This window comes from Martes martes (assembly GCF_963455335.1).
Source record: "Martes martes genome assembly, chromosome: 9".
Lineage (NCBI taxonomy): Eukaryota > Metazoa > Chordata > Mammalia > Carnivora > Mustelidae > Martes > Martes martes.
Window position 1 is genome coordinate 59670628 of NC_137896.1, and position 18246 is coordinate 59688873.

At 42.7% G+C, this 18246-nt stretch overlaps 1 protein-coding gene across 1 annotated transcript in view; it reads left to right on the forward strand.

Moving 5' to 3' along the window:
• The first annotated feature begins 1925 nt into the window (after positions 1–1925).
• The window catches only part of AFF3 (ALF transcription elongation factor 3), a 534056-nt gene continuing 517735 nt past the window's right edge, over positions 1926–18246 (forward strand). Inside the window, exons 1-2 of the mRNA XM_080814081.1 lie at positions 1926–1996; positions 2146–2265. Of these exons, the coding sequence (XP_080670207.1) occupies positions 2213–2265 (53 nt within the window). The 5' untranslated portion in view covers positions 1926–1996; positions 2146–2212. The remainder of the gene's footprint in view (positions 1997–2145; positions 2266–18246) is intronic.

Consider the following 18246-nt stretch of genomic DNA (forward strand, 5'->3'; position numbering starts at 1 on the left):
CAGTAAGGGGCGGGAGGTCTCCTTTCTGGAGAAGCTTCCAGGCTGTAGCCATGAGCCCGGGACAGGATGCGTTTCTCGTTCCGGCCGAGGAACTTGCAGTTCTTCCAGAGAGGGACTGTTCTTCTCACTCTCCTCCACCCTCCACCCCTATCCTTTGTTCCTGGGAATGCTGTCTGGATGTCTCAGGCATCTCACTTTTGCCAGAGCAAACATTTCCAACAAGGCTTATGCTAAGGAGACATTAGGAAGACAGATTTTTTTTTTCTTCTCTCCAAATGCACTGTAGGCTGGGATTTGGGAAGACAGCCCTTCACACCTGTACTTTCTCCTCTATTCACATTCTCTTCGTTCAGTTGTAGCCTTGTTACTACCTTCAACTAATGAGGGAGGTTTTTAGGGGCTGGGAGTTGTCAGTTTGTAAAATAACAAAGCCATTTTCTCAAACTATGTTAATACTCTCTCTTAATTTAGTGTTTTACATTTGCACATTAGTTACGGATGCTAATAAAGGAAAGTACTTCAGAGCTAGGGGAAGAAAGGAGGGCTGAGCATTTTGTAATTGCATCCCAAATAGGTAGGCATTCTCATTGGTCTTTTCTTCTTCTATGTGTTCTCAAAACTTCATTTGCTTATAATCCTCATTCAGAGGTCAGGGAGGTGAGGAGGTTTGATGGAAGGATCCTGTGACTTTCACACAAGGGTCTAGATTTCTGGTGGCTCCATTCGGTGGTCCTTCTTGTTGAGAATGAACAAAGGGGAGAGTATGGGAAAGGACTTCTGTGCTGCAGGAAATTGGGGGTTTGGTGCAAGTGATGGGATATAACCACAATGCTCTGTGCCACTCTCTCCAGGAATTCTCTGGAATCCTGAGTGAGGCTTTCAGAACTGTGGCCAAGAGGATGAGAGAGTCAGGGAACTGAGGAGGGGTTTTGATTTTGGCCAGCTGTGGATAAACAGAGCCATGGCCCTGATCTAGGCATGGACTTTTAAGCATGTCTGTAAAAGTAAGGAGGGGGGTGGGGATGTTCTTTACAATCAAGGAAGTAATAATAAAAAAGACCTGAATTTTAGGAGCCACAATGATACTCTATCATACTCCAGCTGACAGTTTTGCCACTCAGGAGATGGGGTGAGAAGTTAGCAGTCTACACCCAGAGGCCTGCCCCACCCCCGTAAGAAAGAAAAAGAAAGGAGGTTAGTTTTCAGGGACGGCCAGTTGGAGGACGATGGGACCCCCACTGTAGGCCAAACTGCAGGTCCTGTCAGAAGAGGTTTCCTCCCTTTCACTTAACTTACTGACTCCAGATATTTTAAACGATTTGTTTACAGCGCGGCTGCAGGCAGTTCAGTTAACTCTCCCCGTGCCTGGGGCAGCCAGGGAATTTCCCAGCACCCCCTCCAGGGCTGCAGCCGGCACACCGCCCGCGGGGGCGCCTGGCAGGGTCGGGGGAATTCTGGGCCCTAAGAGAAGTGCGTGCTGCCCGGGCAGGGCCGGGTGGGGTCGGGCGAGGGCGAAAGGCAGAAGATGCGGCAGGCCCGGCCCGGCTCAGCATCCCCCTGCTCTCGGCACCATCGCCTTTCCCTTCGCCCCGACTCGCGGGACTGCCCCGGGCGGCCCCGGGCCGCAGCGGGTCAGGCGGGTGGCGGGGTCGCGGGGCGAGGGGGCGGCGCGGCCTGTGAGCGCCGCGGGACCCCGGGGAGCCGCGCGGAGAGCGCAGGGGCGCGCGGGGCGGGCGCGGCGCGGGGCTCACGGCGCGCGCGCGCCTCGGCCTCGCCCGCGCACAAGCGCCTCCCCGAGGAGAAAGAGGCGGGCGGGCGGGCGCAGAGCACCGCGGCGGCGGCGGCGGCGGCGGCGGCTGCAGCGGGCCGGGCCGCCGGGAGGGAGGGGAGGAGGGGCGGGCGCGGGGAGGGAGGGGGGCGAGGCGGTGGCGGCGGCGGCGGCGCGGCGAGCTCGCCGCTCTCTCCTGAGTGTGCCTGCGCGCGAGCCGAAGAGCGGGTGAGTGCGCCGGCCGCTACCGCCCGCCCGGCGGGCTGGGAGTCGGAGGCTGGGGACGCGGGGAAGCCCGACCCGGGGGCGGGCAGGGGGCGGGCGGCGGCCGCTCCGGCGCGGCCGGGATGCACCTTAAGCAGCGCCTTTCCTTGCAGCGCGCGGGCGGCCCGAGCCTCGGCGGCAGCGGCGGCAGCGGCGGCGGCGGCGCTGACACCTCCCACCATGGACAGCTTCGACTTAGCCCTGCTCCAGGAATGGGACCTCGAGTCGCTGTGGTGAGTCCCTGTGCGGGCCGCCTGGGCAGGCGGGAGTGGCGAGGGGCGGCCGCGGCGGCCCGCGCGCCCTTACCTGGGCTGGGGGCTCGGAGCGGTCGGCCGCCGTGGGGGTGGGGTGGGTCGGGGGGGCTGGGGGCGCTCCTTCCTGCCTCCCCTGGGTGGATGCACGGTCGCCTCCCCGTCTTCTTGCCCCCTTTCCTGTTCTCTCGCCCGGTGCTGCCCGCCCCAGCCCAGGCGCTGGTGATCTGGGGAGCCGGGGGGCAGAGCGCAGCCATGAAGAGAAAAAGACCCGATTTCTAGAACGTGTCACTAGTGCCTGGGGATCCACCCCTCGGCCCCCAGCCCCTCTCACCTCCCTTCGCTTCATTTGCGCCCTCCCTCTTCTTTAAGAGCCTCTGGTTCACACCAGCGACCCCCTGGAGTTGGTGCTGCTGCGAAGTGCCCTTAGAGGATGCTCCAGCCTCCTCCCTGGAGGCGCCGGGTTTGGGAGGCTGCATATTCTCTGTCTCCTACCCGCTCCCACCCGAGATGGAAAGTGAACACCGGGGGCAGGGGGCGAGTGTTTCTCCGTGCGGGAATTCCAGAGGCCTTGGCCCAGGGAGACTCATTTCCTCGAGGTTCACAATTCCTTTGGGCCCTTTCTTCACACCTCACTACAGTTGTACTCTTCCTCCCCACCCCGGCGCCCCGCATGTCCCTTTATTCCACGCTCACAGCTCGTAGCCTGGGGAGCGGGCGGCCGGGGGAGCACTCCGGGATCTGTTGCTCCGCGTTCTCACGTTGAGGAGCTGCTGTAGGTAAATCGCCGCTAGAAGCAGTTTAATTCTCGTTGCGGGTTTCTTAAAAATCCCATTGGCTGCTTCGGCATCCCTCTTATTCCACCCCCCCCACCCCCGCCCCAACCCCTAAATGTTTCCAACCAGCCCTATTCAGGTGGTAAAATAACTGCCCGCATATTCCTGGAGGAACTTGTGTTATGTTTAATATTTACGGGAATGAACATCTGCTGGAACAAGCATATTAACTGCACTCTGTTCTGCCTCTGGTGATTTTTTTTTTTTTTTGCTTTAATTCAGTAAAGAGTTCACATGTGTCTAAAACTGCAAGTGGTGTGCACATGAATATGCAATGTACAATTTTAAAGCTAAACTGCTGTAAGATTTATAGATTATGTGGATGATATGTGGATTATTTCCAGTGATTTTTTCCAGTGATAGGCTTCTAGTGACTTATCTTTCTAAAGCCAGGTGTAACAAACTAAACTGGACACAAAGCTAGTGCATTATTGAGCAGTTTCTTATAAAAGATCTGTTGATGAGTAACTACAGCTTGCTCTGCATAATGCTGGTGCTTATAAAATACACAAGGATGGGCCCTAATGTAATAAAACTTTTATACATTACACTGGAATCTTCAAAGAGCCAGTGTAGAAAGAATATGAAACACGTTATTACTCTATAAAAGTTGCTAATTACTGTCTTGTTGCTCCTGGGGTTATTTCAGCCTTTCATTTACAGATACCTATTATTTTACAGGTTTACATTTAGAAACGTCAGTTTCTGGCACAAATTCAATAGTTTTCTAGATAGAAACTGTGCTTTAAACATGACTTTTGCTTTTAAAAGACAGTGTTTCAGTCAAAGGGAAGAACTTATTGCTTTGGCATGTTTTTATGGTGCTTGTCAGTTTGCTGATTCAAATTGAAACCCCCTCATGACTTTTACAAGTAATATTTCGAAATTATCAGCTCTAATATGTGGGCTTTTCCAGCACAGGGTCTAAGCTTTATTTCTCTTTGCATCCTTAGCTGCCAGCTGGGTTACCTGGAGCACAGTTACACAGTAAATATCTGTTGCATTGACTTGAAATTTACATTACCAACAGTACATTTATTCTTTTTTTTTAAATGAAAGAAATTAAGCATTTTTAAAAAGTTGCTGTACATACAATCAGCATTTAATCTGCATCAGTTTATCTTTGGCTTATGAAAATGTGCAGGCCTTCTTGCTTACAGTATAGTGGGAAATTTTGGCTTGACAGAGCGTGTTTCTAGTTTGCAGATGTAAAATTTACATTTTACAAAAGCTTATATATTTCTGATAAGTTAATGATAAACCATACTTCTTGAGGATGCATTTCTAACATAGATATGTTCTCAATTTAGGGATGAGATTTTGCATGGTATTTTCTAACTCAGTGTTATGGTTTATTTTTAAGTTTATAAGTGATCCAAAATAACTAATATTTGAGTACTTTCTGTGTGTCACACGTTTTCTTATCCATTTTTTTCTTATTTGAATCTTATAACAATCTTGGAGGTGGTAAGTTATAGGAGTCCCATTTTATAGATAAGGAATGGAGTTTTGAACGGTAAAAGGACTCTACTGAGACCATAAAACAAATGAGAGAGGAATTTTTTAAAAAGATTTTATTTATTTATTAGAAAGAGAGCGTGCGCATGTGTGTGCACAAGTGGTAGGAGGAGGGGCAGGGTGAGAGGGAGAAGCAGATGACACTGAGCATGGGGCCCGGTGTGGGGCTGGATCCCTGGACCCTGAGATCCTGACCTGAGCCAAAGGCAGACGCTTAACTGACTGAGCCACCCACGCGCACTGAGAGCAAAATTTTTAAACTAACATTTGCTGATTGCTTACCATTTACCACGCACAGTTCTAAGAGCATCACATGTTGTAGCAGCTCATTTAGCCCTTACAACTGCCCTAGGAAGCATTATCTGTTAACTATTCCCATTTTACAGATTGACAGATTGAGGGTGGGGATGATCAGGTAATCGGCCCAAGGTCACACATCCAGAAGTGGAGCAGCCTTATTGGAACCAACCATTAACTTCTCAAAACTCAGTTTTCTGACTGCATTTTCTACAGTACTGCAGATGTCTCCCAGTTTATGAGGGCGGTTCTGAAGTTAATTACAAAACAAAACCTTGATGGACTGGAAGTTAAGGTTCTATTAAAATACCAAAGAAAGAGAAGGTCAGAACCCTAAAGATACTGATCTTAAATTAAAAAATCTGAAAAAAACCCAAACAAACCATGATTTAGCAAACCATGTCTGCCCGACATGAGTTAACTTATAAATATCTATAAATTTAAAATAAACACTGAAAACTTGTTTTAGTTCATTTTAGGGAAAAATGTTTCTTTGTATATTGTGGGGGAAGGTACAGGTTAATGGCAAAGGAGAATGGTATTTTAATCCCTAATAGTTCTTTCCAGTTGGTAGGCATTGGTTTCCAAAAAAAAAAAAAAAAAAAAAGTGCGGTTTATTAGTTGTGACTGTGGCTTTGAACCAGACCTACTGAGTCTAGTGGTCACAAAAAGTGCCTCCAAATGACTGTATAGACAGTCTGAAGAGAAAAGCTCAGTATTGTCGAAAAAAATCAAGTAATTCAAGAATTATCTCCTCCATCTCCTTGTACCTGCCCCCCATTCTGCCCAAACACCCATACTTATTTTTCAAAGGAGGCCTTTTGGTCTAGATAGCTCTTTCAGTTTTTCCTTTCAGCCTTAAAGTTGAAAAGGGTAGCCCTAATTTCTACTAATTTCACTTCCCATTTCTGGTTTAAAGCCAGAGTAGAACTCTTGGAACAAGGTGAAGGCACTTATCTTGCACCTGGCTCCATAGCTTCATTGGGTAGAGTTGGGTCCCCAAAGACTTGGGGATTCAGTAAGTTTGCAAGGGCTAATAGCCTGAGGAACAGCACTTCTTGTCAAACTCCCACTCTTTTGCCATCTGCTCCTTCCTGTTCTCCACCAGCTTTTGATAAGCTGCTGGACATAGATGCCTTTCCTTAGGGCCTTTAAAATAATGCCCATCCCTTTTAACAGGCTAACCATTACTTTAATTTGTTCACTTAAATATTTGTTCACTTTAATATTAATTTGATCACTTAAATATTAATTGATAATTTTTTAAGTGTAAGACCTTGTGCTGATTGCCATAAGGAGTACAAAGATGAGTGAACTGTGGGTTATACATGTGATTATCTAGTGGGGAATGAGATGAGTATACAAATAAAAAAGAAGTTTTCAACCCTGGTGGTTCAGAAAGACCATATTTGGGACAAGGGTGGCTGGTAGAGGAAGAAAGAGGAAAAATTGAGTTACAACAACAACAACAACAACAACAACAACAACAAAATGCTTCCTTGGAAAACGTGGCCTTTGAACTAAGCCTTGGAAGATGAATGGGATTTTTACAGATGGTGGGGGTCGGGGTATTTGGGCAAAGAAAGAACTTGAACAAAGGCTTTCATGCTGTCTCTGAAAGATCCTTTTATGAATCATGATGGAATTACCTATACCAAGCATTTTAAAGATGCAGAACTTTTGTAATCAGTAGGTAGTTTCAGTGAATGGGAAAAGTTTTGCAAATGAAGTTGGACAAAATAGCCTTTAATCTTCTTTAAATATAAAACATTTTAGTTATTGGGGGAAAAGTCCATCGAAATACAATAGAAATATTCAGATTTCTCTTACCGCACCCCACCATAGCTTCCCATAGGCCAGAATCCATCTACTTTTGTTCAGATAGGCATTATACTTTATATTCTTTCAAATTGGAACCTTTGAAGTTGTGATAAATGGATTGTTTCATACTTATCAATTTGCTCATTCAGCAAGCATTCATAGAGTATTAAGCATTATTATATAATAGGTAATATAGAACAGTGGCTTTCAAATGTTTTAGACCATGACTCACAATAATAAATCATTTAATGTTTCGACCTTTTGTAGGTACACATACACATAACTGCAACAACTGTCACAAAATAACACTTACCCTTACTATGTGTGATGCACTTTGATATTTTATCTTCTATTCCATTCTGTTTTTTACAGATTTTTCCATCTTCTCATGGGTTGAAAACCCCTTGCACCCCCATGTTTCTGTGGGGGAGGTGGAGTGAAGCAGAGCCACTAACAACACAGGGGTGTTTCCCAGTAGTACCTACCGACACATTTGGTCCTCTTCAAATCAACTGCCAGTGGACATGCCCAAGCCATGGCTTCATTCATGCCTTCTTAGTTAGGCTTCCCAGGTCCTGTATAGGGTCAGAAAACTGCTCCAGATTCCTGACCTTGACCCTCAGCTACCTTGACCCTTTTCCTACAGCCCCAGCAAAGCAAACCTTTTAAGGCCTGCCACTCTCCCTGTTGTGGGCTCTTGGGGTTAAAGCAGCTCAGTAGAACACAGAAGGCAGGAGAGGGGCAGGGAGGGACCCTTCACATGCTCTCGCCAGGGTGACTGGTAGAGTGCTCATTCTGAGTGGCCCACAGTGGCTGTATGGTTGTCAGCAGTGGTTCTCTTTGGTTGAGAACCCCAGAGCATACCTGGAGCTCAGGAAAGACCTCAGCATCTGCAGGGATGAAAATGTTTCTACAAGTGACTTTCAGGGCTAGGAGCTTGAAGGGGGGCTGTGGGCTGCAGCCTGGAAGGGGTCTGCTTGCCTGGGTGCAGAAGGCAAGGAGGTGTCCATAGGAAGCTGCAGAGTGCTGGGGGCAGGGAGCTGAGAGCTCCTATCTGTAAGGAGCATCAGCCTGGCTGTGGGTAGGTGTGTTTTGGAGAAAACCAGGTGGGAAGACTGGCTAATGCATGGTATTGAAGTGGAAGGCTCAGGCTTTGGCTGGGGCCACACTGACCAGAGAGGATGCACACTGGATGTGCAGATGAATTTTAACCACATGCTTTCTGATGACGATGAAGATGAGTATTATGTGTGGGGAAGTGGTTCCTTCCTGTGTTCCAGATTCTCTTTTGTGAAAATGTAGGAGGGTTATAAAATGCTCAGTATCTATTTTGGGAGAATGTCTCTGTGAACCAGAATGGGTCTAATCAATGACACTTTAGATGGAGCAACTTGTATGAGGCCCTTTGGCATAATACTGGTTAGCATAGCAGTCAAATTAGGGAAAAAATAATCTCAAAAGGAATGCAAGATTTTTTTGTGTAAAAATGGAATTTTAACCTGGAATAAGTTTGCCTGTTTAAATTTTCTTTATTTTGAAAATAAAGCCTTGGTAGCAAAATCAAGGCCATAAAGGACCATTTTAATATCATTTAATGGTAACATAATGTTTCCTTGTTTTATTTCAAAGTGAAATCCATTAAACTTATTTTAAATGTTGCCCGTTTTCTTTTGTCTGGGAATTTAATTGAGGTTTCTGAATTCAGCTGGCTCCAACCTTGCTTTCTGTTTGGCCCTGGGCAGCTCGCGATTTTTCTCATTTCCTATTCTCAGTCTTGGTTTAATCACTTATAAAATGACAGCACTTATACTGGCCAACCTCATAAGGTTGTGATGTTAAGTAATAAAAGTGTCAATTGCTTTGTGAATGCCAAATGTAGTTCTTTTAATACCCTTCGCTTCCTTAAAAAGTCTCTTTATCATAAACAAGGAAGGATACAGAAAGGCCACGCTGGGTCAGGTCATCCATCTGGTACAGAGTTCTGTCCCTGGCAGTGGGATCCAGGGGCGATTTAGAGTGGAGGTTGGTAGTTTTTCTTAGTTGTATATCATAGTCTAGCAGACAAATACACCCTTACTTGTGGTTGTACTACTAACATATGTAGATATATTAACCATTACATAATCTTTGATGTTTCACTGAGAATGTATTGAATTACCACCCATTACATCAAATGACTTCATTTGGCACTGTGGGTCTCATTAAATTATGTCAGGCTAATCATAATTTAGTTTTAATAGAAACAAAATACACAGTTATTACCAGGGTAAGAGGACACCACACCATCCAAGAAACGAAATGGGTTTAGTCTATGGAAACTAACCCCTGGGGACATGATAGGGGCCCTGGAGGGGTTGAAGGAGTTTCACTGGGAAGGGAGCCCTGAGCTGTTCCAGGTTAAGGGCACCGGTAAGGTCAGTGGGTATGAGAGTACCTGAAGGGGTTGTTTCCTGGCTGTCTTGGAGGGTAACAATTACCTACCAATAGGAAGCTATAGATGCCTTGCCAGCTACTCCGTAGAACCCACAACAGTTATCTGAGTTCTTCCAACTTAAAAATCTTTGATCATTCCTATCGTAGGAGAGCAGGCATCAGAGAGTACAGAAGTCATTAATTTTCTCTTGTGTGTTTTTCCCCTTTGTAATTCTCTACTCACATGTGGAGGATGGCATAGAGGGTACTTAAACTTCTTCACATAATTTCTTCCCAGGGGGCTCATTGTTAGCTGAGGTAAACAAAAGGAACCGAAATTTAAAGACCACTAATATAACAACTAAGCTTAGAGTTGTGTCTTACCTTGACGCTGAAAATAATTTTAATTTTCCTTTTTTATGGACAGGAAATTAGTTTTCAGAAATCCTCTGGAGTGCTGTAATATAAACCTGGTGGTCTTGGTTAAATTTTTGTTGTCCTGCCTCTACTGTTTACCTGAGTTATGAAGTGACAGAACAAATTTTCTGTCAATGTTCATTGAAATGTTAGTTAGTTACCTGGCAGTTTAGATAGAAAAAACCTTTAGTGGATCATCACCAGTTCTGGGAAATAATCTGTTTTTATTTTCCAATTTCAAGATATATTTGTTTTTTCTATACAATTTATCTTGAGAAAGAAAAGACCCAGGTCTTAGAAAACTATTCTAAGAACACAAGTCAGCGTACTTAACTATCATCCAGGCCAGCGCTTCTCAGACGGTAACGTGTCTTCAGATAACTTAGGGGATCTTGATAAAATACACATTACGATTTAATAGGTGCAGGGTGAGCCTGTGATTCTGCGTTTCTAACCAGCTTCCCCGTAAACTACTGGTCCGTAGACCAAGCTTTGAGTAGTGAGAACTAAAAGAACAAAAATTTCTTTAAAAAGAAGCTCTTTTAAAATACTGCATTTTCTTCTCTTTATTTTGTGGGGGAGGGTTTGCGTTATAACACTACAATTCCATAATATCAGGAAGTTACTTTTAGATGCAGCATTTATTTTATTTTTGTGGGTCTTTCTGATAGAACTTTGATGAGTGAGGGGGTGGTTAATTGTATCCTAGTGGGGATACAGTGGTAAATAAACATAAAAGCCTGAGTAAACAAAGTTTGTGATAAATAGGCTAATCACTTTTTACAGCTTTACAGTTCTTGTCAGTCCTTCAAAGGCCAGGTCCTTTTGTGTCAGGAGCGAGCGCTCAGAGTAACTGGATACCCACCAGGTCTTATAGGCACTTCTGGATTTGTCAGGGAATCTCACAGTCCTTCCTGTAGGTGCCCAGGACTCAGACCAAATGTCTGCATTCTCTCCCAGCCACTCTCTCTTTGGAAGGGAACTGGGGAGGCAGGGTGTGGAGGGAGAGGGAGGTGGCTGTGGTGGGGAAGAGGGGCAGCTATTTGCAGAATGACGGCACTACCCTGTGGCCATAGCTGTAAATTGCAACTTTCCTCGTGTCCTGGGAGAAATCAAAACTCAAACTCCAAGTGGAACCAAGGACGAGTGTCTGGCACCTCAGGTCGAGCCTTTTCTCCCAGCGCTGCCAGCTACTCTCTCCCTCAGCCCTGACCACAGAGTGCCCTGAGTCCATCAGGTGGTCAGATAGCACTGCAGTTTCTGGGCTTAATTTCCAGTCCTATTTCATTAGAAAAATAAGTGCTGATAGAAATGATTATGTGAGTAAATACAGCACAGTTGACTTTGAATGTGCTCTGAGACTGGAAGGGAATTTATTTACTTTATCTTCTTAATGAGGTTTTGTGTGTGTGCGCGTGTGCACGCACATGCCCATTTCCATTCTCTGAAATGGCATAGGAGACTGTTGCCGATAGGAGCAAGCCACACTGGGTCTAAACAATTGTGACTACTTTAGATTTGGAAAAGAAAGGTGGCTTTTCAGGAATAATAGTGACCAGTTCAAATCTTGCAGTCTTGGGACACATGTGAACCCACAGAGGAAATACTCATGATAGCTTTTAGCCTACTGTTTGTGGCAAGACTCTTCATTTGTACCTCTAGTGGCCATGGTGCTAATTGTATTTAATAATTTCTTGTAATTATTCCACCAATTTAACTTTTCTTTAAGATTGAGGAAGGGAGGGAAACTATTTCCCTCAAGCATGAAGATAGGTCAGGCCCATAATAAGAAATGCAAGTGTTTGGGTTTTGCCTTGGTTTGTACTAGTATTACCAAATTAGTGTATTTTCTTTTACAGGAGAGAAAACACTGTTTATTGGCCATCAATATATAATACAGATAGCAGAATAGTCAGGTGATTTGGACAACTCTCAGGGGAAAAAAAAGACTCTCAGAGTCTGGGGTTTGCTCTCTTGGGTCCCAAGAAGAAACACACAAGAGTTCCTTAAGAACAAAAAAAGCGACTGATGATGGTCAGCTAAATCCTGAACTTTGGTTACATTATTCAGGCTTTTGGCCTTTGACTGAGAAGACAGGCCACCACCATGGTCCTTCCTTGCTTGCTCCCTTTTATACCAATGATATTCCATGGCAGGGAGCCGACTGGTGTCATTTTTCAGAATTGCCAAGCAGGAAAATGCTGTTGGAGTTTGAGGATGTTACCTCAGGCTAAGAGCCATGTATCTTCATGGGCCATGGACTCTGCAGCTCACTGAAATGGAGGCTTGGGATCTGGAGTGTTTTGGTCCCTCCACTATCTGGATTGTCCTGCCAGCTCTTCTTATAGTCTGCAGCGGTGGTAGAAATGAGGACTTACCTAATGGGAAAGTTGGACCCTTTGAGCAAAATATATGGGTTGTCTGTTGTCCTGAGGAAATATGTAGTAGCATCAGCAGTAATGGGAAAACCATTATTCCAGCTGACATCCATATGTGATAGCCTCCTCTTTTTGATGTAAAATCAAATGGTTTAACATTTTACAGTGGTATACCAGTTGTACCTCTGGATGTATAACTCTGTAGGATGAAGCCTTTGACCTGGCCTGTATTGTCTGGGCTCAGGTTAGGGTGATGCAGATAAAGTCCATGCTGTGTCTGAGCACCAGACACATCTGCTGCTGTAGGATATTCAGAGCTCAGGACAGATGTTGTGTGCAGAGCCTGCTGAGTCCTCAGAAGTGTGTCCATTTGTAGGACAGGACTGCTCAGCTGGTACCACATGGACTCTCCTATTTCTTTTCCGTTCATTGAAGATTGGTCCTTCTCCAGAATACGTCATGGCTTCCCCTGAGAACTGAATCTTTAAGGTGACTTTCCTTTAGAGTGTTCTTTGTTTTGTTTTGTTTTTAATAAGTAGAGTTTAATCTTTTACTGTGAGTGCAATACCTGAAAAAGGTCTGTTGTGGGAAAGCTGGCGTATTTTACCTGCTACCTAGCCTCCTTCCCCTCCCTCCTCTCAACTTGAATGAATACTCCAAGGCTGAATTAACAGTTCTCAGTATGGAAATTAAATATTTATAGTCTAAAAAGGAAGTATCGTATTTTAGTTTCTAATATTTAGGTAGATAATTAGTTACATAAATTAGTTTCTATTCTTTTCCTTACCCTATCCCTCAGCAGGACAAAAGTAATATTTTAAAGTCCTAAAACATATAGAATAATGTAACACAGTATGGATGCTTTAAGCTGCTCTTTGTAACTTTCTTCCTCTAGATTTATAGGTTTCTGGGTTGAGATGAACAACCATTTATTGAACCAGACACAAAAGTGAACAGATCACTTTTCCAGCCCTTGGTATGTTTATACTTTAGCCTGGAGCAGATTATTTCAAATAATCTCAGTAGAGTTTTTATATGCTCTAATAGGGAATCCTGTGGAGTACATAAAAGGATACCCTTCCCAGTGTGGGGTTTTAGGGAAGATTCCTGAAGACAATGACATCTAATTGGAGTTTTACAGGATGAATAGGAGTTAAGCTGGGAGTAGGGGGAATGTGGGTAGGTACTCTAGGGCAAAGGGTAAGCAAAGACAAAATGTGAAAAATAGCGTGTTGTGAACAATGATGAATGCAGGTAAGTTGCGGGTGTGAAGCATTTAAGATAAGGAATAGCAGGGGAGTAGTGTGGGGAAAGGATCTCTGGGAGCCAGGCCTCGGAGAGCCTTGCTTGTCATTCCAAGGAACTTGAACATTTTCCAGTAGGTGATAGCCTGCCATTGAGGGTTTTGAGTAGGGAACAAAATAGTCACATTTGCATTTTACCATTATTTCTAGAAGGCATTGTCCATGGTTGAGTCTGGTGACTGTAAGGATCCAGAGGTCAGTCAGGGAATTGATTGCCACCAAGATGAGGCCAATGAGGATGGTGGGGAGGGGAGGCTGTGGAGATGTGTTTAGATGATTACGTGGGCAGAACTTGGTGACTGACTGAGTAGAGGAATGAGGGAGGATGAAGAAACAAAGATGCTTTTAGAACATTTAGCTTGTGTGGTGAGGTAGGGAATATAAGAGGAGGAGCAAGCTGAATGGGGAAAGATGAAGGGGTTGGATTTAAATAGGTTGCATTTGAAGTGCCTTGGACCATCCAGGTAGAATTGCCTGTAGAAAGTTTACTGTATGGTAATGACGGTTGAGAAGGTTAGGACAGAAATAAAGATTTGGGCGTTATCTGCATACAGGTGCTGACGAGAGCTGTGAGATTGGGCAAGATTATCCAGGAAGAGGGGGAGAGAATGGGAGTTAAGCTGAGGACACAGAGGGGCAGTGGGAGGGAAAGCAGCCCTTGAAGGAGGTTGGAAACAAGTTGTTGGGGAGGTAGGAGACCATGAGAAAGTGGGGTCCCCCTGGTCAATTGCTTTAGAGTAGTCAACATGAGAAGATTGAGGTGGTTGAAGGGCTGGCCATGGGGGTTCAAGAATGAACAGGGAGTGCGGAAGTAGAGATTATGAGGGGAAAGAGGGGGCAAATGGGTGGAGGGCAAATGGATGTCTCAGAAAAGGAAGAGGGCAGGCTGGGCCAAGCCAAGAGGAAGAGCTCGTGGGTGGTTATAGATATTGATACGTTGGAGGTGGCAGAGACTTTTTAAACAAATATCTGTGAGAAATAGAAGTTTTGGAGCATGGAACCATAGAGAAGAAGATAGTATCAAATATTAGACTCTAAAATGTAAATAATAAATGCTTTATGGACAGTTTTGAATAAGTGACTAATGAATGAAAAGTCTGCGTACACCACTTTAGCATAAATCTCTGTCACACCATCTGTAATTTAATTAGAGTGTTTTTAAAAGTAATTTTGATTTGGAAGTAATTGGATGAAGCTCTGTAGCCAGGAAAAAATTTGTAGACTTTTCTAATTGAGGACTGTTTAAAATGGATTTTTAAAAAATGTTTTCAAACACACAAGACTGACAGTGAGGTGCCCCCGGATGGTATTCTGACATTTAATGGCTGTATCTCCTGAGAAGGACACTTAGCCAATCTGGCCTCAAGGATTCTTAGCTTTTCTTATATGTAAGGAAGTGCACTGAACCCTTTACAAGCATCGTATCTCATTCAATCTTCATAACCTGTGAGTAGGTTCTGTTATTCTCTATTTTATATCAAGAGCAGGAAACAAAGGTGCAAAGTAACTTAATCCAAAGGCTCATAACTAGTGTTTATGGAGCTGGGGTTTTAGTCCAGATGGCCATGTTCCAGGGCTCGCATGTGGTCACCAGCAGAGAAGAAGCATCTCTTGGTGACAGCATCGTAGGGCAGGAGCTCTGAGGTCCCTCCCAACCTTACAGTGTTTGTGATTTCATGTGCATTTATTTATGGTCTGTAGCAGGTACAGTGAAGTACATATGGGAAAACATCTTAAGAATTAGTTTGAACTTTTTAACTCAGAAGGAATAATATATTGTGACCAAGTTGTGTATTTAGGACTAGAATTCCAATTAAACAGGTTTTACTGTACAAAGATTGTAATTGCCATTTTAGCTACTAGTTTTTTTCAGTGTTTAAAATGTATAAAAATACATTGTCTATATCTGTTTTCTCTTAATTATTTGTATTCTCATAAAACCACAACTTTGACAAGCTTAATGGATGAAGAAAATGGTAACAACTGTTCACCACAGCTGGCCAAATCTACCATTAACCTCTAAATGTAACTTTATTAATAATGATAATGATGATGCAGCAATAAAATGATTACAACTACTGTATGAAGGTAATCTGAAATTGTGTGTGAGGTGATTCTTTTTTATGTAGATTATTCTACAATGTCATTTCTACAGAAATACTGTCTTTTCTAGCTATAGGATTGGTTCTATAAAAAGTGTTGCTTTGATGATGGAAAGAGTAAATGGGCTTAATTTATGTCAGAAGCACTTCAGGGGAAATAAAATTAATAAATTCTTGGCGTAAGGAATGGTGACATATTGAAACAGATGACAAAGATTGTTTTAAATCTGTAAAAATCCTGGAGTATAAGACAAATTAGACTTCAAGGTAGGTTAAAAATCTACTTGGTGACAAAATTCCAGAAAGACACCATCTGATAATGGAAAGGCCAAGGGCTTTGGAGCCAGCATGCGGTGGGTTCAGATTATGACTGTGCCTTCTTCTAGTTGAGCAAGTAACTTAACCTTCCTGAACCCATTTCCTCCTGTATAATATGGAGGTAATGCCTGTGCCACTGATGCATCTTGAAGGTTAAGTGAGATAATAAACACAGATAGCCTGGCACATAGTGGAGCCTCAAAATATGGTAAATTTATTATTAATTCTTTATTATTTTCTCATGGTTACTTAATGTTTTTATTAGTAATTGTTTTCAAAGGCTATATCCATTCCATGGATTAAAACATATTTAGAAGCATTTATGTGAGTCACTCTTTCAGTTTGTATCTTTTTTTAAAAAAATGATAAATATTTTTTTCAGGTCTGGGCTTATGTTTATTTAATGACTGCAGCAGATAAGAACAGAAAATAGTCCAATACTTTCTTCAGTTGAGAGTAGAAATATTTTCTTGTGACTTCACAATCCTCTTTAGTGTTAGTATAAGGATCCCTTTGTATGTGCTAAGAAACACCTATTTTTTAAAAAAAATTATATGCATTTCAATTAAAAACCAATTAAGACAGAGAACTTGAAAATTGGTGAAGCAGTCATATTATTGAATTGTTTTAGGTGGACTTAGGAACAATGACTTTGGATAGCCCTAGTGACAAAATTTCTAGTAACTTTTCATCAATACCAAACTGAGTTCTTTCTACTATTTCAGATAGATGACTGTACCTTGACCTCATATCTATCTCTGTTTTATCCATACTGATATGATTGCTCCCCAGTTTCAGACTTAGAATGACCTCAGATTCTCCAGCTGGATGACAGCCTGTTGCAATCTGTCCAGTGAACCTAAGTGATATATTCATTGTTACTGTAGGCTTCGGATTTGGGTGCTTTCTGTTCTCTTGATTCCCTTCTCTTATCACTGCATTAATTGCTGCTACAGAACATTAGGGATAGCTTTACATCAAATTGCTCGATTCTGGCAAACTAAGATGAGTCAGTACATATTTCTTTCATACTGAATTGTGAAATCAACATTTCTTAAAGGTGGTTTATGACATCCCTCGGGGTCTTTCTACTTACAGATAAATTAAAATGACAAAGTGGGTTAAATGCTAGGGTTGTAGTTTGTATTAGTCAGCTTTTGTCAGGCGATGCTGTGGTCATAACCCTTAGATCTCAGTGGCTTACGATCTCAAAGTGTAATTCTTACCCATTTTACGTGGCAATTGAAGGTCAGCTGTGCCCTGGTGTGCCTTTTTCATTCTAGGACTTAGGCTGACAGAGTATACCTTTTTTGGAACGTGCCATCTTCTTGGTGGAGGGAACGAAAGAGCTTTTGCAGTATGTGGCGTACATCATTAAGGCTCCCATTTCATTGGCCTAATCAGTCATAAGCCCAAGCCTTACATCAGTAGGAAATGCAGATACCCTCCTTTGATAAAGCAGTCCAAGTTTCCATGTTATCATCTTTACAATAGTAGGGAGACTATTTTTGAAAGCATATGTTTACTTATATTTCATTTTTAAGCAATTTGCATTATTTTATATATATAGAACATGTTCTATATATGTAGAGAGAGAATATTATTATTCAATTATTATGTCCAGATTCTTCAATTAATAACTTGACTTTGTTTGCCACTTAATAATTAGAATCAAATTGTGAATAAAGAGTAAAATCTATATATAAATTGGAAGGGAATCAAGCAATAAACTACCTGATTTATAGGAAAAGAAAACCTATATTAATGTTTTCTTTAACTGAAGCTTTGCTTATAACTTGAGTCTGGTTTTGATTTTTGTTTAGAACAAAATGAAACAACAAAAGAAGATGTGGTAACTTAAAAATACAGAGAGAATGATAACTGACCATTGATGTGAATGAATGGATTTGTGTTTATTGAGATCCTGAGGGTAAAGGGTATGAAACGATTTTTTTGGAACCTAGCAGGACCCCCTCAGAGTTTAGGCTTACTCTTGGTTCACTTTACACCTTCTAGATTTTAGAGTAGGTTGCTTCTGTATTCAAATCTTCAGAAAAGAAACAAATGTAATGCTTTTCTGAAACAATGAACAATTTTCCTTTCTATGTATGTTCAGTTTGTGTTATCTAAGAAGCATGTTCAAATTATTGGAATGAGATACCACTTTTATGTTAATTCTAATGAAATTGAAGAAGAAAACAGTCCACACCAATATTATGAAGTACTTAATGGTGTTTACAATCTCTGGGAGACTGGGCCAAAGTAAGAATATAAACTAAATAACTGAAAATGTAGCCATTACTTTCTAGTTTGTATGAACACCAAGATGCAATATTTTGAACTAATTGCAACTGCTATGGAGTATTTTGAAGAAAACCTATTAGAAGAAAAGTAAACCCTGAACAGCTTAGGGTTCTTTAGTGAGCCTGGAAGAATTTCTTTTGTTGCTTCAAAATCTTTTCCATTTCTCATCAGTTAATTTTCTTGGCTCTATAAACAAAAGTATCTTTCCCTCCACATTTTCCAGAACTGTGGGTATACCGGGAAACATTTCTCTTAA